This window comes from Xenopus laevis, chromosome 1S (assembly GCF_017654675.1).
Source record: "Xenopus laevis strain J_2021 chromosome 1S, Xenopus_laevis_v10.1, whole genome shotgun sequence".
In the NCBI taxonomy this organism is placed as follows: Eukaryota; Metazoa; Chordata; class Amphibia; order Anura; family Pipidae; genus Xenopus; species Xenopus laevis.
The window spans coordinates 131,181,081-131,207,265 of record NC_054372.1 but is presented as its reverse complement, the minus strand read 5'-3'; the positions used below and the strand labels follow the sequence as shown (position 1 = coordinate 131,207,265).

At 40.7% G+C, this 26,185-nt stretch overlaps 2 protein-coding genes across 5 annotated transcripts in view; both read right to left on the bottom strand.

Annotated features, from left to right (window-relative positions):
* The window catches only part of chd8.S (chromodomain helicase DNA binding protein 8 S homeolog), a 66,033-nt gene that overhangs the window by 37,547 nt on the left and 2,301 nt on the right, over nucleotides 1–26,185 (bottom strand). For 2 of the 4 annotated variants that reach the window (XM_018243943.2, XM_018243946.2), the window contains exons 1-10: nucleotides 22,703–22,860; nucleotides 15,639–16,445; nucleotides 13,537–13,899; nucleotides 12,638–12,752; nucleotides 11,901–12,192; nucleotides 10,626–10,740; nucleotides 9,903–10,088; nucleotides 9,599–9,667; nucleotides 9,417–9,472; nucleotides 1,427–1,628 (exon numbers count right to left, since the gene is read on the bottom strand). In XM_018243943.2, the coding sequence (XP_018099432.1) occupies nucleotides 1,427–1,628; nucleotides 9,417–9,472; nucleotides 9,599–9,667; nucleotides 9,903–10,088; nucleotides 10,626–10,740; nucleotides 11,901–12,192; nucleotides 12,638–12,752; nucleotides 13,537–13,899; nucleotides 15,639–16,322 (2,082 nt within the window). In that variant the 5' untranslated portion in view covers nucleotides 16,323–16,445; nucleotides 22,703–22,860. Of the gene's footprint in view, nucleotides 1–1,426; nucleotides 1,629–9,416; nucleotides 9,473–9,598; nucleotides 9,668–9,902; nucleotides 10,089–10,625; nucleotides 10,741–11,900; nucleotides 12,193–12,637; nucleotides 12,753–13,536; nucleotides 13,900–15,638; nucleotides 16,446–22,702; nucleotides 22,861–26,185 lie in introns of those variants that run through there. The other 2 variants (XM_018243945.2, XM_018243944.2) reach the window with 1 other exon arrangement.
* LOC121399455 lies at nucleotides 1,985–9,410 on the bottom strand. The gene is made up of 2 exons (XM_041580200.1): nucleotides 7,804–9,410; nucleotides 1,985–7,730 (listed from the first exon to the last, which is right to left on the bottom strand). The coding sequence occupies exon 2, from the start codon at nucleotides 6,374–6,376 to the stop codon at nucleotides 3,545–3,547; it is 2,832 nt and encodes a 943-aa protein (XP_041436134.1). The 5' UTR covers nucleotides 6,377–7,730; nucleotides 7,804–9,410; the 3' UTR covers nucleotides 1,985–3,544.

Here is a 26,185-nt window from a genome sequence, read left to right as displayed (position 1 = left end):
TGTGAGTTATCCGAGAGGTCGGAGTTGATAACATCCTCATCCTCTGTGTCTGAGGCCAAACCCTCCTCGGATTCAAAGGAAAAAGCTAATGTCATTGTGGCTTTCCGTTTTTTAATATAATGCACCACTTTAGTGTGAGGTGTTTGAACAGTATTTATAATCCACTGTAGGAAATCCCCAAATTGGGCAGCTGTTTGGGATGGAGGGTTCTGGTCCGAAGACATGGTTGATCCCCTAGCAACTGGTAATGGTGAGTTTGCAATGGAGGGAGTATTAATTGGGGCAGGATCCTCAACAGATTTGTGAAAGTTTTGGGAAAGCACTGGAGCTTCCTGTATAGCCTGTGGATCTGAGATGATTTTACAGTCTGAGCAGTAATTCCTCTTACACTTCTGTAAGGAATGTTTGCATTTTCTGCAATTTGGCAACAGAGGAAAAGAAGGTTTTGTATCTGCCACCTCCGTGCTGCTTGGAGGAAGAGGGGTAGAGATGCACCTCCGGTGGTGCAGGGAGCCGCGCATGTTCCGCTGTCCCTGCGGCACTGCATTGTGACGTCAGCTCGTATTAAATGGTGCGAAAATTTTGGCTTTCAGTTCCATATGGAACACAATTGCGGGTCCGGTTGCCTAGTAATCCGATGTCCATAGTAGTGTGCCATCTTTGAGCAATAAACTACATATGACAGTTCTGCGTGTCCAGTAGGCCAAATCAGAACATCAGCCTTGCACTCTGACATACCTATACAGCTCTGCATGTCCCTGTGCTCTGGCTGTAATTGTCCCTGCTGTGTGTGTACTACAGGAAGACAGCTCTGTGTGCCCTTTGTGCCTGAGTCACCCAATTAACATTCCTGTAGGAAGAGGAACAGCAATGCGTGTCCCTGTAGTGTTTTCCGATTTACAAAGGGCCAAAAATATTGAATGGTAAAGAAAACTAAAAGAAAAGAAAAGAAAGAGAAAAAATGAGGCTGTCCTTTACCTCCGAGGCAGGACAAAAAACCAATAGGAGAAGGTGCAGCCAGCTGATGTAACCAGAGGGAGGGACCAGAAGTGTTAAAATTTTCTGTCCTGCCTCCAGAGGTGTATGAAGTCAAAACCCATGTTTGCAGGAGGGCGACTAGAGAAATGTATTTTATGAAAAATATATGTCTCCTGATACATCACAAAATACGGAGAGTTCTCTTTTGGTTGCATGCAGACTAAAAGTTGCAATGAGCTATAATTTATTTTGTACATTTATCAAAGTGTGGGAATGACAGTGTCAGCATTTACTGATTTAAACAGCTTTACAAATTCTACACATTTTACACAGCAAAAAAACCCTCTTGATTCACTTTCTTTATAAATAAGCCCCTAAAAACTCAAATGCAAATTAAAATGTATAAGATCCCCGACAGCCACAACTGTATGTGCAGTGTGATACTTACTTCACCATTGTCCTTGTCAGTGCTGTGAGATTCATCAAGGATTCTATCTACCTCTACATAGTCTGGATTGAAAGGTTCATCATCATCTTGCAAGAAGTGCTGCATCTGAATCATCTTTGTCTTAAATCTTTTTAGCTTCTGATGAATGCGCTTGTCCCTTTCCAGTTGCTCGATTGTGGCCCACTCGCAGTGTAGGTAGGAACTAACCAAAGAGAAAAAAGCTCAATACCAAACAAATGTCTTCCAGTGAGAATGTTTTTCTATAAAATGTTAGATCAGGGGTGCCCAAACTTTTTGCAACGAGGGCCAGATTTGGTGAGGTGAAAATGTGTGGGGCGGGGGGGGGGGACCATTCAGCCCGACATTCTTTGAACCATTAACATTAAATTACAGGAATGGAGTAATCGTAGCAGTAATATTTGGGCACATTAGTGAAATGATCTGCCGCTTGGTCTATTCTGCTGCCTGTGTGCTGAGGGTGTTGGCAATAGACACTGGAACATAGTGACGCCATACTTCTTTAGTTTACTGTACTGGCACGTCTCTACGTGCCAGATAATTTCACTAATGTGCCTTAAAATTACTGCTATGGGATTCCTGATCGCACTATGCTGGGGGGCCTCATTATTATTAATTTCATGATGGAGGCTGAGGGCCAGTGTAAATTGGAATATGGGCCGCACTTTTGACACGCCTGTGTTAGATAAAATACCTGGAGCAGAGATCACTTAAATTACTAAAAAGTGAGCATGGATCGTTGATCCCTTTAGCATAGCCTAGCAGTATCATATTCATGCAATATGTACTAAGGCAGACGAAAAGCACACTAAAGGCTCCAAATACCCATGGTGGAGCACTACAATTAAATTTAAATTACATTTCATTCATGGACTCCCATGAAACTGCCTCCAGTAGCCAATTATAATGAAAGTAAAAAGTTTTAAATGACAGGTTTGGAGTCCTAAAAATAACATTGGCTGATAAACTTCTAATCTCAATAAACATTCATTACTAATTTTAAATAATTTTATTAATTTTAAAATATAATTGCTGTTGAAAGCAGTGTCTGTCTGTCCTATTCCCTTCTATGAACTGTATTGAAACGAAGTTGCAGAATCTATTGCATTAATAAAACTGTGAAAAGCACTAAAGGCATTGAGGAATTATAGTTTTGGCTGGAGGAGGGAGGAATATTTTAATACTTCACAAGCAGTGAGTCCAGAAAACAGCAAGGAAGAGAAACTGCTTTCAATAACAAGATCTACCAATAGCTTTAAAGGGGATGTTCACCGTAGACCATATTCTACATTTGAATAGCCCCTGCGAGAAAAAACATTTTTGCAAATGATCTATTTTAAATGTTCCCTTTTGAAGCTACAGACCTGATAAGCCACAGATCAGCCATGCTTAAGTTCTCTCTTCTGTGCTCTCAGCTCTCTGTAGGAGATTTCCTACCCCAGGACTTTGCAGGCAGCCAAACAAAAAAAAAAAAATCACACCGAACTGTGCGCATGCTTCCTTTTCCGGTTTCATTTGCATATATTTGATGGGATTGGCTGGCAAGATTTAGCCAATAGGATCAGTGAAATGCAAATAAAGCAGAAGAAGGGAGGCATGTGCAGTAACCAGATCAGTGTCCGCTTTCTGTATGGGCAGAATGGAAAGCTGTGTTAGCGAACCCTAGCCGAGAGGCAGCAGAGAGCAGAGGTGAGAGCCTTTTAGCAGCAGTGATCCATAGCTTATATGGTCTGTAGCTTCAAAACTATCTATTTAAAAACAGGAAATTGTTTATACGTACCGTAATTTCTGTTTCCTGTTCACTTTCATGGCAGCATTCACCACATGGGTTAATTCCCCCTGCTGGCCAGCGGACAGGACCTCCCCCTAATAGTTCAAAGTTCTGCTTCCTCCTCTCCCCTTCGTCTTAGTATAAAAGCTGTCCCCTAAGGGTGGGAAACTCCCTGGTGAATGCTGCCATGAAAGTGACCAGGAAACAGAAATTACGGTACGTATAAACAATTTCCTGTTTTCCCCAGTCACCATGGCCAGCATTCACCACATGGGAAATTCCAAAGCTCAAGACAAAGGGCGGGACACAATATGCTTTAACAGAACTCTTTAATCAGTAGAATACACTACAGACTGCAAAACTTTTCTCCCAAATTTAGCTTCTTGGGAAGATAAGACATCTAATTTGTAATGCTTTACAAATGTATTCAATGACGACCATCTTGCTGACTTGCAGATGTTTTCTGGCGACTCCCTGGCTTGTGCCGCCCAGGAACTTGCCAATGCCCTGGTAGAATGAGCCTTTAACCCTTCAGGAACTCTCCTACCTGCCACATTATATGCTTTAGCAATCGCTGCCACGATCCAGGAACTAATCGTCCTCTTTGATGGGGCTTGGCCTTTCCTGTATCCATTAGGAACTATGAACATTCGCTCTGACTTTCTCCAAGCTTCTGTTCTTTCCAAATAGATCCTTATAGCTCTTACTAGGTCCAGTGTGTGCCACACTTTTTCTTGTGCAGACTTCGGACTTGGGAAAAAGGAGGGCAGAATTACCTCCAAATCCATATGGAACTTCGAGATCACCTTCGGTAGGAATCCGAATGCAGGCTTTAGTACCACTCTGTCTTCAAAAATCACCGTATGAGGTTCAGACGCTGCCAAGGCTGATATCTCCCCAACTCTACAGGCTGATGTTATTGCCACTAAGAATACCACCTTCAATGTCAGATTCCAGACAGATGACCTTTCTAATGGCTCAAATGGAGTCTCAGTTAAGATCTTCAGCACAAAAGGAAGATCCCATGGTGGCAAACAGTTCCTTTTCATTGGTCTAACCCTCAACATGGCGTTAAAGAACCTCTTTATCAATGGCTCTTCTGCCCAGGCCTTCCCAGTTAGGGCTGAAATCGCCGACACCTGGCCTCTTAGTGTGCTGACATGTAACTTCTTCTCATATCCTGAGAATAAAAACTCTACTATCATTGTGGGTGATGGAAACAAAGGCATACCATCTTTTTCCTTGACAAACTCCACAAATTTTTCCCACACTTTGTAGTACTGACTAGAAGTGCTAGTTTTCCTTGATTTTAGTAAAAAAACAACGACTTCATCCTTCAAAGAGAGATGTTTAAGTCTCTCCCTCTCAACCGCCAGGCCATCAAGGACAGATGATTTTGCTCTTGAATCTGAACTGATCCCTGCGACAGCCAACCTGGAAAATTCGGAATCCGTATTGGTTCCTCTATGGCTAACTTCCAGAGAAGAGGAAACCAAGGTCTTCTGGGCCAGAAGGGAATTACTACGATAGCTTCCGCTCTGTCTCTTTTTATTTTCTTCAACACTCTCCAGATTAAGGGAAAAGGTGGAAAGACATAAATCAAGTTTCTTGACCAATTCTGTCTCAAACCATCTATTGCCACTGCTTCCTTGCAGGGGAGTCTTGAGAAAAATTGAAGGCATTTTCTGTTTTGTAGGGATGCCATCGCATCTACGTCTGGTAGTCCCCATCTTTCCACAATTTCTCCAAAGATGTCTTTGTGTAAACTCCACTCTCCTGGGTCTATTGTTGCCCGGCTGAGGAAGTCTGCTTTCCAGTTTTCTCTCCCTGGAAGATGTACTGCGGTTAACCCTTCTAACCAACTTTCTGCCCACTGGAACAGTGGCTTTACTTCTTCCATCAGAGTCACACTTTTGGTACCTCCCTGTTTCACTATATAGGCAACTGCTGTCGTGTTGTCGGTCATGATCTTTACCTGTTCGCCCTTTAACAGGTGAGACAGAGAAAAAAGGGATTGTTTGATGGCTCTTAATTCCAGAATATTTGAAGACACGTCTTTTCCTTTCCAAGTGCCTTGTACAAATTTCTCGCCTATGTGGGCTCCCCAACCCACACTTGATGCATCGGTGGTCACTACCACCCATTCTGGTTCTTCCAAAGGAATTTCTCTTGCCAGATTCTCCCGACTGCACCACCAGGTCAGGGTCTTTTTCACCTGCTGTGGTACTTTTACTCTTTCCAGTAGGTGTAAGTGAGGCTGTTTGACCTTTCTTAAAAGGAAACTTTGTAAGGGCCTTAAATGCCATCTTGCCCATCTCACTATTTGAATGGTCGCCGACATGGATCCTAGTACCCTTAGGCATTGTTGCACAGATACTGTCTCCGGTCTCCTGAAATGTTTTATTAACCTGATCATCTTGTCTTGCCTTTCTACTGGCAGACTGACCAGATTTCGGTCTGTTTGAAAAAGAGCCCCTAGATACTGTAGGACTTGGGTAGGAATCAGATTGCTCTTCTCTTGATTTATTATCCACCCATGGACTAGCAAGAAATCTTTTACTCGAGCAGTATGAACCTCGGCTTCTGAGCTTGAATTTGCTACTATCAGGATATCGTCCAGGTAATGAAACACAGCTAGCCCCTCTTTCCTTAATTCCGATATGAGCGTCACCAAAATTTTTGTAAACTCTCTTGGGGACTGAGAAAGACCGAACGGTAGGCATCTGAACTGCACATGATGATCGTTCACTGAAAACCTTAGATACCTTCTGTGTTCTTGAGTAATTGGAACATGGAAATAAGCATCCTTTAGATCTATGCTTGTCAGCCAATCTCCGACTGAGACTGCTTGCATAATGGATGTTAAGGACTCCATCTTGAACTTCCTTGTTTGCAGGAATTTGTTCAGATTCCTCATATCTAGCACTGGTCTCCATGCAAACGACACCTTCTTTACTAGAAAAAGTCTCGAATAGAAACCTCTGAATCTTTCCTGAGAACTTACAGTCTCTATTGCCTTTGAGTCGAATAACTGCTTTAGATATTCTTGGACAATCTTCATCTTTGATTTTTCTTTTAAATTGGACTCTATGAAAAAATCTTTTCTGGGTACTGACTTGAATTCCAGGGCAACCCCTGATTCTATAACCTTCTGTACCCATGCGTCTTGAACGGTTCTGGCCCAGACATGAGGGAATTCGGCTAATCTGCCTCCGACCATGTTCTGGGCCCTGCCACCTTCATTGCTGACTGGAGGTAGAAGGGGCGGAAGAAAAAACTCCTGGTCTTCTTGATGTTCCTCTAGAACTTGCACGACCTGATCTCCACGAAGACTGCCTGGAGAATTCCCTACCAGGTTTATACTGTCTGGCCGTTCTGAAGGATCTATCCTTAGCTTTACCATAGCCAGTATCGTAACGAGCCTTCTTGGGCTGATTCTCTTGAGGAAGAAATAAAATCTTGCCTCCTGATACTTTCTTGATGATAGCATCCAGCTTCTCCCCAAACAACATCACTCCTTCAAACGGTAACTGACATAAGTTAGCCTTAGATGCTGTATCGGCTGCCCAAGACTTCAGCCATAGCGCTCTTCTGGCTGCCACTGACAAAGCCATAGATCTAGCTGAAAAATGAACAAGATCAATTGAAGCTTCTGAGACGAATTCTGTTGCCATCTTACAATCTGATAGCATTTCCAGGAGCTTTGGTCTCTTCACATTAGATGAAATTGCTTCACCTAAATCTGACAACCATACCTTCAAAGCTCTAGATACTGACGTTAATGCCACAGCCGGCTTACAAGCTGCTCCTGCTGCTCCAAATGCTTTCCTTAAGTTAAATTCCATCTTCTTCTCCATTGGTTCTCTAAACACAGCCGCATCATCCACTGGAAGACTAGTTTTCTTAGCCAGCCTTACTACCGCTGCATCCACTTTTGGAGGGGAGTCCCAGGCTCTTGACTCCTGCTCCTCAAAAGGATACTTTTTTTAAACTTTCCTGCTGTCTGCGCTCTTTTCTCTGTTTTCTTCCATTCCGTTGCAATAATCTCCTTTATTGACGAATGCACCGGAAAAAATACAGATTTTTTTCTTCGAAGAGGGGAAAAGCTTATCCGCTGATGACATCTTCGTAGATTCTGTGGGAAAAGTTAAGGTCTGCCTTACCGCTTTTATCAATGGATCAATTATAGAAAGATCAAACGAAGATTCTTCTTCCGAATCAATTTCTCCTTCCTCTGATCCCTCTTGCGACGGAATATCTGAGTCATCTGACAGATCCCCTTCAGATATATCTGATATAGGCTCCACATGTCTTGCATGATGTCTTGGCCTTTTTTTTTTAGAGCCAGACACCTCCTGGAATCCTTGAATGACTGCTTGCTTAATGACTGAAGCTAAGGATTCCGCAAACAATTGGTTTTCTTGTGACAAAGAAGGTCCAGCTTCCTGCTGTTTTTCACCAGACACAGCCGACTTATCCGGAGACTTGTCTTTCCTAGCATCTGTGGCAGGAAGGCTATAAAAGAATAACAAAACTGTTAGTACTCCAGCCCCTGCTCCAGACAAAGTCTCTGTCTCTTATACTTCACCTCTTTCCCTTAGGGTGTGAAGTTTTCCCCGTACCAGGTTCCATTGGCAACTAATGAAGAGAGCAGACAAGTTTAATCAGCTTACTATCATAGTAAAAACTAGATTTTTTCCAAGCTGAATGCCCCCACACATACCTGTAATAGGTGCTCTATCCTTTCAGTATACTGCTACTGGAAAATGGCACCCCACAGGAAGTGATAAAATCCTTAAATAGAGGCAGCAGCAATCTGGATGTTTAAAACATTTTGTTCCCCCATGCTGCATAAAACCAAGTGATTACTGCCCACAGGTATGAACGCCTATGTTTGGCGCCAATTCCCTGCTCCTAGCACCTCACACTGTTCAAGCGCGTATCAAGCGCTCCTTGCCCATAACCAAAATGGCCGGCCGGCAACTTCCGCCACGTCACTTCCGGCTGCGCCCCAGAGTAACCGCACTTGCTCCGGACGGAGCGGCTTCACTGCACTTACCCTGCCGCCGTCTCCCCGAGCTTCAGCCTCGCCTGACCCGACAAGCGGGAGGACCTAGCCATGCTCCTGTACTTCAGCGGTTCCAGCCTGCCACGCTGCTCAGGCCCCCTTCCTGACCCGCAAGCGGGAGGAGGGTCCCGCTCTTGTAAGTACCCCATGCTAACCCCAAACCTGGGGAGCTCTTTGGGCTCTTCTTGAATTTGTAAGAAAATCTTCATTTCTCTTCTCCTCTCCCTGGCCCGGACAGGACAAAAAAGACGAAGGGGAGAGGAGGAAGCAGAACTTTGAACTATTAGGGGGAGGTCCTGTTCGCTGGCCAGCAGGGAGAATTAACCCATGTGGTGAATGCTGGCCATGGTGACTGGGGAAATAATAAAGATAAATTACAAAAATGTTTCTTCTGACTGGGGCCATTCAAATTTAGACTATGTTCTGAAGGTGAACCACCCCTTTAATAAGACTATTGGCTACAGGAGATTTGCCCACAACAGCCAGACTACTTTTGTGTAAGCAAGGAAACATTTAATAGGTATCTTTACAAACGGAGTTCAAAAGTTATCTAAAAATTGAAAGAGTTTGAGTAGTTTGCAAAAAAGGATGTATGTACACGTCAAATATGGCAAACTTCCCACCAAGCGGATAAAATCAAGTGGAAACTTGTATTTCTCCAGTGTGTGCCTTAAACAGTAGAGGAGCTTACTATCCATGGGGATCAATCTGTTAAACAAGCATTGTTGTTGTTGTTTTCAGGTTGCAGTTCCTACTACCTTTCACAGTGTAGTATAACCAATGAGCAGTGTATTAAAAAAGCTGAACCCAATCTCACAAAGGATAAGAAAAAGGCAATGCTGCAGGTTGAACGGTCAGTTCTCTGGTGAGCTTAACAGATATTTTTAAAGAGTGAGCTATGAGATTGTTGAATTCTCAACCTGAAGTCTCTGTACTGGCAGACAATTTCAAGTGTTGGATGCCTTTTTTAACAAACAAATAAAAGATTAGGCTACTAGTACAAAGTGTATTCATTTCAACTGGTGATTTAGCCATTTTAGATAATGAAGTGTCAGAGGAATGTTTAGCGTTCCTCTTGAAATCATATACCGGTAAGAATAAATATGCGTTTGTACATGTAAAAAAATACTTACTAATTTTTATATTTGACAAAGTACTCTTCAACTTCAAAATACTGTCCAGTGGGAAGCTATGTGATATAAGAAGAGTGACATGGGCACGTTAGCAATAAAATAACAGGCCATAAAAACATTCATACTAACTTTCTCAATCCAGTGAATAAATTAGAATGAGGACAGTGGGAGAAATTTCATACCTCTTTTTTAGCAAAGCGCATAGAGAGTATTTTGTCAACAATAGCAGCATCTTCTTCACTTGGATTCTCCTGAAATTCACAAAAAAAATCTATGTCTTTAACCACAAAGCAGCATATCTTGCCTTAGGATTTCAGTGTAATATTGGGCAGCCACTAAGTAGCATCAGTTGCACCATGCTCATAAATGAGCCCTTTTTTCAACATCACCAATCTACCACCCCTTAAAGATTATCCATTAAACACTTGATTTCAAGAACAGATCCATAACTACATGCTGTACTGTAAACATTCAAGTGCCACTTACCACAAAGAACTGCATTGAAGGGACTGCCTCGCTGTCAGGTATAGGCATGGGCTCAGGGAGCAGAACGGGTTGTGTTTTCACAGGTCCTGTGACATCTACCTCCTCATCATCTTCATCATCAGTTATTTTAATATCCAAGTCCTCTGTATACTTTTTGCGTTTGACCTGCCTATTTGAACGTCTCTTCTAAAAAAAATAAAAGAAGATCCTTGGACCTATTATTCATAATACAAATACTGTATTTTCTTTTACATAGGATTTGTAAATATATAAAATATATAAGTATAAGAGATAGTCTCTGACCAAAAAAAAAAATTATCCAGTAGCAGTACCTACCTAAGGCCTACATTATGCCTCCTTGGGGACTTTATAAAAATGTACTTTTCTGGGAAGAGTAGTGGGAAACCTGAGGGGGGGAGTCTGCCTTACTTTCTAATAAGTGCTCTCTTTCCCATCAGTTCAAATCCTTCTTTAAGAAGTGTGTGTTGTGAAGACAGTAAAACTTTCTATCACCTCAATCCCTTTCTTTTAATAAATGGTATGTCCACCTTTCTGTTTATATGTCTTCAACAAGTCCCTAATACCAAAGCAAGCACTTTGCAATTTTTGTTAACCGCTCACTGTTGTCAACTTTCCTTAAAATTTGGGGCATGGGATATGCATCTAATGTAAATTAAACATTCTACCTGTAGAAAATATTTTAACTTGGACACTAAAAAATACCTGGATACTGTCTTCATCTTCTGCAGGAGAAGTCTGTGATGTCATGATCTCAGCATCAGAATTATCGGAAGATGGGTTTCTCTTCCTTTTCTTACCCACAATAGGAGTGATAGTACTGTAAGCCAAAAAAAATTACACACTTTTTTCCCTCACAGAAATTGAGCTGGACAGACAGCATTCACTCAGGATACACAGGTAACCAGGTCACCCAGAGCAGCTCTACCTGAAGTAGCTAGCCTGAGTTGTTAGCTGGGTATATTATTCCCTTCCCTGGAAAGGTGAGCCACGTAATAACTCTGATGAAATCAGTGGGAGGCAAAGAGCAATTGCCTACACCATGAACTATTACATACAACTCACTTTTACTTGAGAAGTAACTCTGGCATTGACTGCAACCATAAAACCGGGCACAGCATCTGCCAAGAGAAGACAGATTATCCTTCGCTGGGTTCTACAACAAGTTTCACTTCACTTGCTGCTAGACCCTTATGCGGAGTCACCTATGGATTAGAACCCCGTAGTTTGAGTTAAAGGGTGTGTGCGCCTTCTCCTTTCATTTTGCACATGAAAGTGTGCAGCCTAAAGTTTCAGCATTTCAATAGCAGCAATGATCCAAGACTTCAAACTTGTCACAGGGGCCATCATCTTGGAAAGCGTCTGCAACACTCACATGCTCAGTGGGGTCTGAGCAGCTGTTGAGAAGCTTTGGGGTCGCCACAAATTTACAAGCAGAAAATGAGGCTTGTTTGTAATATAAGCAGATATTATAAGGCTGATTATTAATTCTGTTGCTAATTGCACTGGTTTCTGAGATGTCATATAATTATCTGTATTAATTAATAATCAGCCTTATATTATGACATTTCTATTCTGTATATACAGTATATTGTGTGTCAGTCCTAAGTTCAGTAAGTGACAGCAGCACAGAGTATGTGCAGTGAATCAGCAGAAAAGAAGATGGGGATCCTCATGGGGCACCTTTGGAGGCACAGATCTTCCCTGCTAAAGGGCTGTGGTTACCTTGGGGTGGTATAGAAGCCCAGCACATACAGTACAAAATTTCTAGCCTACTTCTTTAGTTAGGCTTTAGTTCTCCTTTAAACTTCAATTTTGGAAAAACAGTCAAAATTAAACCATGGAAAGCAACTGAACAAAAAAGCCTTTATTTCTGGTTAACAATTTGAAAACAAGTGGATGGGAAATAGGGTTTGAAAGGTAAACAACCGCTTTAATGGGCATTTTGATATTAGCTCACATATATTGTAGAATACTAACCTTGGTTTGCCTTTGCTCTTAGACCGAGAGCTTCCACTACCTTTGACTTTCTTAGGTTTCTCATCCTTGAACCTGTCACTAGCTTCTCCTTTCTTCTTCTTCCTTTTCCGCCTGCTTCCATCATCATCATCATCATCATCATCTTCAGGGTTCACACTTGGAAGCTCATCCTCATTCAGGACCCGAGGGATATTCTGTTCACCTCTGGCTCGAGCCCTGGCAATAGCTTCAGCTACGATACGGTTAGCTTTCTCTTGCTTCTTCTGGCTGTCCTGCTTACGGGATTCACCACCTATAGAGAATAATACAAAGATTATCTTTGGAAGCAGAGAGTGGTACAGGTATGGGATTCCTTACCAAGAAAACGGTTATCCAGAAAGCTCAGAATAACTGGAAGGCCATCTCCCACAGAGTCCATTTTAAGCTAATAAATCTAATTTTAAAAAGGATTTCTTTTTCGGCTGTATTAATAAAATATTACCTAGTAAGTCCCTATTGGTGGTAGCATACACATATTTGTATTACTTAATGTTTAAATGAATTGGACTATCAATTATTTGTAGTATTTCATTAAAAAAAACTAAGCCTTACCAAGCTTTTTAACAAGTGTTAGAAAACCCCAATCCATTATGTATTGATGTGTGACAATAATCATGTAATACTTGGCCTTTACAGCAAAACTACTATATGGAAGTAAACATTGCTACTGCTCTGGTCACCTGCTGCCTATAACTCACCTCCAGTGGATGCAGCTTTAAACACGGTTTGACTTGTAGTCAAATTGGCAACTTCATTTGCATTTAGAACTTTCACAACTGACAGGCCCTGTGCAGTACCCTGAGAGGAACCAGCCTGTGAGAAGAAATAATAAAAAAATGCATACTGAATAACGCCTTCAAAATGCATTTCCATATAACCGTAAGTTAGGTGTGCCATCACTGCACATTTTACCTGTATTACTAAAGACACTAGGAATATCACTGAATCAAGGCAATTTAGGACACTGCAAATGGGATACACAAACTTGCACACTTCTTTTGTAATAATCTAGGGCAATTAAAGTTTCTAGTATGAAGTTCATTTTTATAAATATATGAAATATACTTAAATGTATTAAAAGTGAATATGTTAACGCTTGCATAAGCCGAGAAAGCGTTTCGTTTTTGGTATGCAAGACAAATCCTTCTGATCATAGAAGGGATAGCAAGGAACATGCACTTAATGACAGATTCAGCTCTTTTATACTTCTCAACATAGGTGCAATTGTTCTACAATTTAAGGGATACTGTGAAGTGATACTGACAAAAATTTTATTTCAAAAATATTAATCTACATCTACATTTTTGCTGATAGTTCTGCTTTTGTAAGTAATTGTTACTTGAAGTTTCCTAAACCTGACCGTTTTGCCAACCTGACTGTCCCTTCTCAACTTGTCAGTTAGTTTCTAATGCTAACGGACTCCTGCTGCACAGATATGGCAGCCCCCTCATAGGGGACAAAAGGGGCAAAAAAAAGTAATGTAAAAGCATCAGACAGATACTTTTATGGAAAAATTCTAAATATCATTCAAAGATAATGTTAGGATAGATAAATAAAAAAAAGTTTTTTATGATGTTAGTATCTTTTTAACACTAACCTGTGGTTGCAGGACAACTTTGAGGGGAACCGAAAGCCTCTGAACTCCTTGCTGATTTAGCAAATGTGTTTGTTGTCCACTGGGAGCAATCGCCACACCCCCTGGTGCTTGTTGTACAATATGAAACTTTTGGGGAGTCTGACCTGCAGCCCCAGGGTGCTGCTGGACCTGCAGCTGGATTGTCACTACTTTGGCTGACTGACCTTGAGGGGCTTTAGCTTGTGTGAGAGCTGCTAGTTGGTTTCCTTGAAGCACAATCTTTCCTTGAAGCCCACCCAGAACAACATGTCGCTGCCCCTGTGGTGAAGTTACCCCAGCTTGGGAAGGCTGCTGTAGGATGAGAGTGATTCTCTTAGGGTCCCCCTAGTAGAAACAAGTGATTAAAATGAAAGATCCCATATATAACAACACACACAACAAAATATTCTAACCAACAAACAAAAAAAACCTTAACTAACAATTACACATTCAGCAGAAACACCTCAAAACCTTAGATTCAAGACTGCTTTTCAGATAACCTACTGCCATCCAGCGTGTCTATGTAAAAACATCTCTTCAAAGGCAAATTTAAACTGTCGATTCAAAACCTTCACACGGAGTAGGAACCTGATTTGCTTTAGTATGTGTCCTCCTCTGGATTAAAAATACCAACAGTAGAGGGCTAAATTGGTGGAGTGGTCCTCTTCAAACTGGCCTGCACAGGATCCTATCACGAGCTAGGAAGCCAAACTATTGGATCAGCCAAATTTGTACCAGCATGTGCGTGTCCAAATCTTATGAATACTAAAGTAAGAATACTAAAGACAGGAGGATAAATAATAATACTTGTATTAAACCAACAGAGCATTCTCAAATACAGAAGATTTTTACTCTAATCCCTGTATAAAACTTACTATTCCAGCTTCAGAACCCCCAGTGCTCCATTACTATTCCATGCTTTATCATCTGTTCTCAGCTCCACCAATTCATTTTGCACAGCCCACATGTAGTGCAGCAAATAGCATGTATAAGCAGTCACTACTTACTGTGCAAACACTGCATAGGTCTAACAGAAGAATGCCAAAAAGAAGGCACCATGCTTATGGCAGCTTGCAGAGGACTAAAGCAGGTGATCCATGAAAGAATGCAGGAGAGTCAAAGAGAAGGGAGGAATTTAATATGCACAGCACTTATTAAAGGAAAGTGGATTAAAGTAAGAACGTCCAATCCGCCTTATTGTACACAGGTGTAACTGCTAGAGGCATCCAGTAAGGAGCCTCGAGACCCCAGATGGGTTACAGATTTACCTTTTGCTAAAAAGAATCTTTAAATAAAATGTGGCTGCTTCAGTTACCAGTGTGTGGGAATCTTCTTTTTAAAGAAGGACAAGAACACAAATTCCACAATACTGCAGATGTATTATACAGCATTATGAAAAGACATCTGTAGTATTAGGGTCTTCAAGCAGTATAATGATTACTAACCACAAAATGGAAGTGGCCCAGGTGCACCGCCCTGAGCCCTCAGCACAGGGGGCGGACAAACCAACATGGAGCAGGCACTCAAAAAAGACAAACTTCCACCAGGCAACAAGTCATAGTGAACAAAGTTTAGTGTGTCCTCAGCCTGACGCGTTTCGTGTCATCAACACTTAATCATAGGCTATGATTAAGTGTTGATGACACAAAACGCGTCAGGCTGAGGACACACTAAACTTTGTTCACTATGACTTGTTGCCTGGTGGAAGTTTGCCTTTTTTGAGTGCCCGCTCCATATTGGTTTGTCGTATTATACAGCAATACCAAAAAATAAAACATACTTGACTTTGTAACATACAGAAGAATAAAAAATAGAAAAAAGAGAAGAGCAGAAATGTGACAAAACAAACAAACCACTCAAAGTGCAAATGAAAGGACAGATTTGGGAATGAAATAGAAAATAGAGCAAATAAAACACCAAAATGGGCACGGAGACATTTCAAAAAGCCATGGACATATATTCTCGCACAAAAGAAAGAGATACAAGGTGTTTACATTTAGTCTCCTCTTGCTAAATTGTACTAGTGAAATAAAACCAAACATTTAATTAAAAGTAGATTACAAACATGTACTGCATGAACTAACCTGTTGAGGTGTTGATGTTAATGTGACTGCTGGCTTGATCCCTATATTATCTGAGCCTCCTGGGGCTGTGGAGGCACGCACTGGTTGAAGTAGAAGCTGACGGACAGGCCTCACTGCCCCTACCTGCCCTGCTACTCCAGTGTTTGGCATTTTGGCAAGGACAGTGTTTCCAGATACAATGGAGACCCCAGGACGCAAAGGAGTTCCAGTAAGCACCTTAGCGAATGCCATTTTGCCACCATTAGCTGTTTGGTGAGATGTTAGAGTTTGTATCTGAGTTACAGGACATGTGCCAACGGTCATTCCAGCAGGAGCTTTCAGAATCATAATTTTTGGGGCTCCAGTTCCAGCATTTGAGGCGCCCATAAAGGGATTTCCTTGGTTCAGAGTTTCCTGGTTTGTGGATATTTGACAAGGCTGTATGATCTCAGTGGCTGATACAAGAGCTGGATTGTCTGGGAGAACTTGTGACTCTATTTGATGCTTATTACTGTTAATGCCAGCATCAGCAACAGGCAGGCCAACTCTGTCTGTTGTTATCGGCTCCAAAGGTCCCAAGACATTACCCAGACCTAGAGCATCATCTATAGTGTCTGGTCCATCCCGTCCAAAGGAGTCTCCAGTAAGAGAGTCAAGGCCAAATAGGTTTGGATCATCAAAGAGGTCCATAATAGGGTCAGCCATGTCTGCTCTGTTTAGTGTGGGTAAAGGGGAAGGCTAGTAGCCTTCCCCAGAGTTAGAGAGCAAATAAGAATTGATATTCAGACACTACTTCAGCAATAAATTCAAAGTTGCAAAATGTGGAGTCTGCAGAGAGAAAAATAAAATAAAAATATTTAAACTTCTGAAAGTACCAATCAAAAAAATAAAACAAATAAAACAACAAAGAATATGGCTAAAGTAGTCAGTATAAGCAAGTGTAAAAAGAGTGCACTGGGATCTATTTTATTCTACTTATTTGTGATGTCTTTTGATCACAACACAAAAGCATTTCTTCTACAGTCTCTAGATCAACACTGTTGAGATACACATCTTCCCAATTCAACCTGAAATACCAATTATTGTACCATCTCTAAAAAATATGTGGAAAAAACAGATATAAAAACATAAAACACCCAAAGATTATACATGTTAACTACATGTACATTAGTGGGCCTAGCTCCTTTCTATTGAAAGCAATTCTAGCATTGTCAGCTGTTCTTCATTACTGCTGCCATTCCTTTTATTAACTGGAATCATTTTTTATATTAATTTTTTTGTGTTTAAGAGACCAGTGCTGTACTGCATACTCCAAAGGAGAGTATTTTGTATAATAGCCAATGACATTCTCCTATAACCCTAATAATACATTTCTTATTGGCCCAAGCTGCCTACAGACAGACACTGCTTGTTACAGCAACTCCCTTGTTGCCTACTTGTAAAACACAAACGAATAACCGGTCATTCAAAAACTCATTGAAACCATGCGATCACATGAACAGTTGGCAGAATAATTGCCAGGTTTGATGAGCTGTAACTTTTTAAACAAACGGTTTTTGATATGGGTTTTTTTCTAAAAATTCTACTTTAGTCAGCACACACAAGTACTTATAGCAGTTTTATTCACCCTTCGTCTTGATCAAAAAACAGTTTGCCAGACAAAATGGTTAAAGGGGTTGTAAAGACAACTCACTCACTTCAAAGATTCTAATACAATCCCTTAACCCTTTAAAGTGACTTTTTAAAAACATTTCTTTCCTTAGTTTCAGTCCATCTCCAATGTCTGTCTCCTCTTTGTGGAACAATCCAAATGAAACCAAGTTCACACTGTGAGGTCATGCTTAAAGGAGAATGCAACCACCCAGGGTAAAAAGTCCCCACTGGCACCCCTCTGCTAGCCCCCCTCTCTGCTAAGTATTACCCCAGAATTGTGTCCCCTGTAGAATGCACATGCAGAGTGAGTGCAGCAGAGCACACGGGCAAAATCTTCTCCCATCTACAATTTCCGCGACTTCCAGAAATTGCGCAGTTGTTGCGAACCAGAAGATTGCTCCAACTGTGCATACGCCAATACAGCACTCACTTTATGAAGAGTACCGAAGCGCCAAAGTTTGCACCAGTGAGCTCCGCTGTGCTCAGTAATTGTGGTCAGTAATTCCACAGGAAATAAAATTCTGGGATAACACGGAGCAGGAGGGAGCCCAGTGGGGAATTTGTTGCCATGGGGGGTTTAGTTCTCCTTTAAGGGTTATGAGTATTCATTTTTAAATCTCTTACGCTGTAAAGGAAAGACGGGGAGCACTTTAATCAACACACACTGAAGCTGGGGCTGCCAGATGTGGCAAGTGGCAAAAGTTGCTGTAACAGACAAAATTTAGTTTTACAAAATCCCTAATGCAAAGTTGCAGATTATATGAGATTCCATTATAATCCTTTAAAGGGGTTTTTCACCTTCCTATAACTTCTTTGAGTTCAGTTTTCAGAATGTTCACCAGAAATAAAAACTTTTTTCAACTTCTTTCCATTTCTTACTATTTAGCCAAACCACAAAATTGAACGTTTGGTGGCAGATTTATCAAAATGTGAGTTCAGATTTTAATAAATAAAAACTCACCCACGTTCTATTCATTAATATGGGATTTTTAGAAGGATATTTATCAATGGGTGAACATTAGAACTTACCATTTTATAAATATGCTTCCAAAAATCACATAGAAATTAACAGAACGTGGGTGAGTTTTTATTTATTAAAATCTAAACTCACATTTTGATAAATCTGCCCCTTAATGTTCCTGTCTCTGTTTAAATCTGCCAATTGAGTAATCCAGGTGCAGATTCTGAAATGTTACAATTTGCTACATTAGTTGATACATTTCTTTGCAGCATTTGTGTAATATATCCATTTTACCAGCTGCCTTTAATGAAACTCAGGGATACCACTCTGCAGGGCCAAAAGTAAAAAATGTCTCAAACTAAATGTATCATTTCGAACAGTTAACAGAAACAGTGACCTGGTGAGCGGTTGTTATCAGTACACCAAAAATTATTTTTTTTTTCAATTGCTTTCTACTTCTTAATTTGGAGCATTTATTGAGTTAGTAATCCTAGTACAGACAATGAACTGTTACAAAGTGCTACATTAGTTAATATCATGCCACAGATGCTGTTTAGAGATGCATTAACTATTGTATCAAATAAATCAACCATCACAGATGGCAAATGTATCAACTAATCAAATTAGAACACTTTACAGTCAGTAACATTTCTCCCTACACACAGAGATGCTCCAGGGACACACGAGAAGGTGAAAAATTAAACATTAAACTTCAATATTAGTAAAATAGTCAAAAATAAAAAGCAATGGGGGGGGAAGCAATTCTGTTGCTCTCAAAACAAAGGCTGAAAATCAGCTCCATTAAGTTCCACAATACTCAAGCTGATTCTGAGAAACACACTTCTGTGTTTCAACAATCACTAGTCAAAAAAGTTCAATCTCTTAGGTATACCCTACAAGTTTCATGAGGTGGAACAGTCTAAAAGGATAAGTAAGTAAATCACTCTAAACAGCCCACTCGCTCCCTCAAAAAGCTGCCCAAAGAGATGTCACTGTGCATGTCTGATGGATTTCCATTACTGCAGGAATCAGCAAGGACAGCTCTTTAAACAAATTCCAATTTAAAAGAGAAGAAAGGCTTAATATATTAGAGGAGTTATGGATTTCAAAATAAAAGGTTGACAAAAGTTGGAAGCTTTATGGTGCATGTATGCGGAGGGACTACCCAACCAGTATCTAGCAGGTGAGAAAATCTCATTGAGCAACAACAGCATCAGTCTTTTCTAAATGGGTCTGCCTAGGACCACATTATAAACCAACCCCTGGTCCAGGGTCAAACAATTGGATCTTCCCAATTTTGCCAAGTGTATGGTCAACCTTGTCAAACAATCAAATATTTTAGTGTAAAGGCAGTCTAAAGCTAGCCACACACACGTGAAGAATCGCTCATTTGGAGAGGTGGACTAAACTGGCCTGATCCCTTGGGCCAACAATGGGATCATAATTGGCGATATGTAGGTCACTGGGACGAGGACTGCATCAATGCAGAGATTGATCCATCTCAATTTCCATACAGATATCAGGCATGCCCATTGAGGGGCACCATACATGGAGGGTCCATGTCAGCAGCTTTTATCAGTCCATGTACGGCCACATTTACGACACGTGTCGCTGCATTTTCGATGTCATTCAATTTATTCTTATCTTTTAGAACTTACACTTCTACATTTAAGAATGCTTATGCTAAAGCTAATGCCACATGGGATGTTTTCATCACCACTGTTACCTAAGTGAAAACCAGTGGCATGGATAATGGCCGCCTTCCATTCACCGCTCATTATATCATGTTATGGAATGTGCCATGGCTAAAGCACACAGCGTGGCGACAGGTGGACCTCTATGTAAAAAAAAATGTAAAAAAAAAAAGGCATTTTTGCTTACGGTTTTCTGCTCCCTGTATCTTTAGACTATTTGCTAAAAAGTCTTAATATCCTCATAGTATACTCTTCTGAACCCCATTACATCTTAGTGGATATGTTACTCATTCTGCTTCACATTTTACCAAGACATCCTTAAGTCAATGGAATCATGCATGTGGTAATAAATTTCCCAGAATAATGCACTACAGCTGTTGGTTTAGAATTATGTGAAAAGTGTCAATGCTGTGTTTTTGTATAAATTCAGTGGGCTACAATGGGGTAAGAGAATGGCTTTTCTGAATTGGCAGTAGCTTGAATTTAGGTCCTGAATGGAACTCAGGACCCCTTGCAGTGCTGGGGCTGCGAGTTCAATTCCAGCTTCTGTACTATCAAGGATTACTGCAAGGAGTCTGTATGTTCTCCCCATGTCTGGGTGGGGTTCCACAGCAAACTCCAGTTTCCCCTTGATAAAACTGACCCTACTGTATGTGTGATAGGGACCTTAGACTGTAAAACTCTGGGGCAGAGACTAATGTAAATAATGTCTAATCTCTGTAAAGTACTGTATAAGTATGTGCCCTGTATTGCAATAATATCCAGTGCTGTGTACAAGGGCGACATAATAAAAACAAAATACATATATGCCATGAGCATGTTCACTTTGCCTTTATAAACATTTACAAATGGTCACATAACCCCACTGAATTCTGTGTTTTTAAATTTAGACTTTCCACCAGTTTTCTACAGATGTGTCCTCTGAAACTGTAAAATAAAATCAGGTTAAAAAAATAAAAGTTCACAAACTTCTTCAGAACATCAATAAATTTCATGCAGCCTTCTGTCTTCCAAGTAGTATATCTATGCATTTTAACAGAAATTTGTAATGCAGTAGTTCTCCTTCTGCCAATACAATATCTCCAGTGACAAGACTAATGTAGGAAACAGGATATCAAGGGGCAAATCACAAAATATTTTGATCTGCATGAAGATATTTTAATAAATTAGGGTCAATAATTAAACCATTTTAAAAAGACAGTAAATATACATGTTCATAGAAAAGGAAGAACAATCACTGAGTCCAAAATGATCCATTGAAAACATTCATGTTGTGATTATCCGATATTGGTATTGCCCTGACACCACGGAGTCACCGTGCTGCGCATGACCTGTATTGGTCATATAGGTATAGGATCCATTATACGTGAACCTGTTATCCAGAATGCTCCCAATTACAGGAAGCCTGTCTCACATAGGCTCCATTATAATTAAATAATCCAAATTTTTAAAAACTATTTCCTTTTTCTCTGTAACAATAAAACAGTACATTGCAATTCATTCAAACTAAGATATGTTTAATCCTTATCTAAGGAACCTATTGGGTTTATTTAATGTTTATATGATTTTCTAGTAGATTTAAGATATGAAGATCCAAATTACAGGAAGATCAGATATACGGACAACCCCAGGTCCCGAGCATTCTGGATAAAAAGTCCCAAAAATGTACTAGTACCAATACCAATATAAGTTTTACTTCCACACAGAAGTACATTGGATACTATTTCACAGAGCAGGGTTTCTTTTTGTAAAATAATTTAAATGTAGCACATTGTTTTAGAAACAAACGTGTCTCTGTTAAAGCAGTAGCTCACACCAGCCCATTATGATCAACATCAATTCCCATTAGTTCACCTTAGATTGTGAGATACAGGTTATTAAAGTAAGCACCACAGTATTTATCAGTGTATTGCGATGACAGTAATTTTCCATACCTTGAGATGGTCGACTTTGGTGAAATAACTATATTAAAAGCAGACCCTACATTAGTAAAGTTTAGGCACCCCTTTTTTAAGATGTCTGACATATGCAGTTAAGCAATTTCTCATTCTATTGAGATCTGCATACTTTTTCAAACAAACATATATTTTACCCCAATAGACATTAATTCATACATATGTAAGTTATTGCAAGCACAGACACCTCCTTACCCATTTTTGTTTATTTACTGTAAGTAAAGTATTGAAATATTATTGTAATGCAGCGCATAACTTGCTGGTGATACTGATGATGGAAGTCGCAACACTTCCAACCAAAGAATGGATATTTAACCTGCAGCGAAGGTCTGACGATGGAATATGGAGTAGAACTGGAGAGAGACAAGTTGATCATCTCTGCCTTACTACTTTATAAGGGTGAAGCAGATACAAAAAAAATGTGTACAAAGAAAAGCTGTACACACATCCATACCACGGCGAATGTTCAACGCTTAAAATAAATAAATCAATGCAGGCCACACCGAATTCACACTCCTTTTTTTTAACCTCATATTTATGCTAAATCTATAAAATAAATAAAGTTGAATTGTTTATTTAACACAAATAAAATGAAGACCATCCATTTAGTGGGCTATGGAACAGCATTAATATGGTTCCTGGATTCAGGTACATAGAAAGAAATGGCTACACTTGCACACTTTATTCCTCCTTTCCGAAGAACCAGGATACAACATAAATGTATGTACACACAAACCCCCTCTACCCTAAAATGAAACTGCCATACACAACATGTGCCTACCAGCTAGACCCTAATGCCACTCACAAAGGCACGCCCCTTACCTGCCATTCAGCTCCCACGCATATGGCGTGCAGGAAACACAACTACAGTCTCCCGGCTACACACACACATGTTACTGCACAGTGAGACCTCCTCCCATACAGAGACACACACTGAACAATCTAACCTCACTCGCCACGCCCCCTCAAACCGGAAGCCGGACGCGAGTTCGCATTGGTTAATCCGTACGTCTTTTAGAGCCCACCAATGAGAAAAAGGCATTAGGTTGAGAGATTCGCCACGCCCACAAAGCAAGGGCCTAGCCGTTTCCAAGGCAAGATAAAACCTGCCTCGATTTGACCGCTCCTAAAAATTTCCCAATGAATGAAATGACAGGATGAGCAGACCCGCACGGAAAACCGCCTGAAGTAAACGGTGTCTGTACAGTAATATCTACCGACTCCACTATGGCTCGCCAGATATTCCTAGGTGCACATTACCGTAGCGGGGGATTCTGGAACTTATAGTTCAGCTACGGACTACGGCTGAAGTCGCGGTTCAGAACGCCTGTCTTCAAGAAATGTAACTGCTGATTCTAGAAAAATAGATTTACACCGCAGCATCTAAGACTAATCATAGCTATAGAGATGTAAGGCCCATTTTAGGCCCCATTTAGGATGGCCAGCTCTAGTGTAGGAGCTTGTGCTTCATGGGTTCCTTGGGGATCATAAAGGGCACTGGCCAGGAGTTTGCTGGTGAGGTAGAATGTACAACCTGCCTTTACAGACTAGGAATGAAAGCCTGTCGATACATTTCCCCAAGTAATGCCATACATACATACATAAAAAATAACAATGGCATTTTCCTTTGTGATTCAATATCAATTTTTTTTCTCACTAAAAATTGTGTTGCAGATACTTTTAATACGACATGGAATGGCAAAGAATATAAATGATTCTAGTTGATAGGCCAATGCTGCTACTGGATAAACTACCTATTTATTACCTCCACACCACCGGAGCTTTCACCGGTGCACCTAAAAATGTGAACTTCTTCACCACTGCCATTTTTTTCAGAAACAAAGTAAGAAATGATGCCTTGGGAATCATCTTACCAGGCAAAAACCCACTCCTGTAAAGTGCTGCCTGAACAGCAAAAAGAGTAAGCGTCAGGGGTGGATTAACGCATAGGCTATAACCTAGGGCCCCATAGTGGTCAGGGGCCCATGGGTTTTGTTGCAATTTTTTTTTTCTTTAAAAGAAAAAAAATTCACTAAGGGAGGGACGACTCGGACGCAACAGAAATAAGGTAAGTAAATGCATTGTCAGATGGTGTCGCATCCGAAAGTCTCGTCGGATCAACACTGCATTTACTTACCTTATTTCCGTTGCATCCGATTTAATGCCTGCGGTTTTGCGCAGCGCGTCGGATCGCTCCAAAATCGTCTGTGGAGTTCATCCCTTACGGGCATCCACTGACCTGCCCCCCCCCCCAGCGCATGCCGATGTTTCCTGCGGCGCTGCCTGGGACTGGGAGAAAATTTAGGCAGGTCAGGTGAGTCACAGCGGGTAAACGTGATGCGCATGCGTCTGCATGCAATCTCACCTCTCTAAGCCAGACTGTCTTCGTTGGAATTGGCACTAACCAGTGACGTCACTGGTGTACACCGAAGCAGACGCGCGGCTTGGGAGAGAAGAACGTGCACTTGCACACGCGGTCCGAGTCTGACGCAGAACAGACACGCAGTCTGACTCTCTTGACTAAATCTAGCTATTAGTTAGCTGCCTATCTCTTTTTGCCTGAATTGAATCAATCAATAAATAGCCTAAATAGTTTCCCTACCAGCCAGCTAAGAAGCAACTAGGCATGGGAGAGGGTTGGGTGTCCAGGGGAGGCCAGCACAGTAGCACCTGGCCCAGTCCAGCAGCAGTTGCATGTTTTGTAGCCTGCTGTCAGTGGACAGAATTTCAGATAAAATGAAAAGTCGCCGGCGCTAATCACACACGGTGATTCGTTTTCCTGAAATCGCCGGAAGTTACCTCACGAGGAAACTTCGGAAAACGAATTGCCGTGTGTGATTAGTGCAGGCGATTTTTTAGCCAGGCGCAGAGTGAGGGGAGGCATTCGGGGAAGATTGGTCGCGGAAAGATGCAGCTATTAGTCGGCAGGCGACTAAATCTCCACAAATCACCCAGTGTGTCCCAGCCCTAAAGCCTGAACACTTTTGAAGTTTACTTTAATTTTGAAATAAAACTTTTTATGTTATTGTAGTACTGATAATAGATGAATTATCTCCAAAACATCAAACATCGACCTGATTGGCTGGGACTGTCTTTTGGGTTTTGCTGTACTGGGAAAAGGGTAGTATGCTTGCTTGAATGGTCTTCCTCATGTACATATAAAGAGCATTGTAAATACTTTGTTAGTCACTTTCCACCCCCTTCCATTACACCTTTCCCTATCACTTTCTTCCTCCCTCCATATTAGATAGTTCCCTTTTTATGTTATACCTTTTAGTTCCTTTGTAAATAAATCCCACTTATTTAAAGATCAGTCTGTCTCAAGTCATTAGCCTGGCACCCCAAAATAGAGCAGAGAATTCCACATATATATTCTAGAACATAAAAAAAAATTCCCAGCTATTCATAGTAGATATTTTCTTATTTGTAATAATTTTTGGGTTTCTGTTTTTCTCTTTCAAGTGAGGGTCACTGACCCTGGCAGCAAAAATGCTATTGTTCTGTGAGGCTACAATGTTAATTGTTATTTCTTATAACTGGTCTATACAATTACTGTTTATGCATTTCCTCTCCAATTCATCTTTCTGTCTCTCTTTCAAAACGCTGCCTGCTTGCTAGGTGCTAGGGTAAATTGAACCCTAACCAACGTACCCTTTAATTTCTTCTCAGCTTTGTGTGCAAAAAATATTTTGTTTATATATTTTAAACTTGTGTGCTCAGTTGTCTTTTTAAATACAAAATTTGGCATTTCCACACAAAACTCTTTGTGAGCACCACAATTTGTTGTGTGCGCTGGTCTCAAAATTTGTGTGGGTACACCTTAGAGGGAACCTTGACCCTACCAACCAGATACATACAAAAAACCTTGGCTACAGCGCTATATATAATTATATCAAATTGTGGCATGCTAGAGACCTCTAGTGAACAAGCAGAGGTATAACATAATACTCTAATCATGCTAATATATCAAAACAACCCCACATGGAGCCTAACGCGTTTCATGCTTACCTAGCACTTAGTCATAGGCAATCCCAAACGGGACACATGTCTCCAAACATTTATATACTACCTACCAACCAGATAATTGCTGAAATTTCAAGAGAGCTACTGAACAAATAATTAATTAAAAAAACTCAAAATATAAAAAAATTAAAACCAATACCAAATAGTTTGATAATATGTCTATCATATTTAAGTTAATTTAAAGTAGAACGAATCCTTTAAAAGCTGCAGCAGGTGAAAAAATACAGTGGGGGCAATTCTGCCCCTCACACACCATGAGTTGGCATTACCCTCTGTCACCCC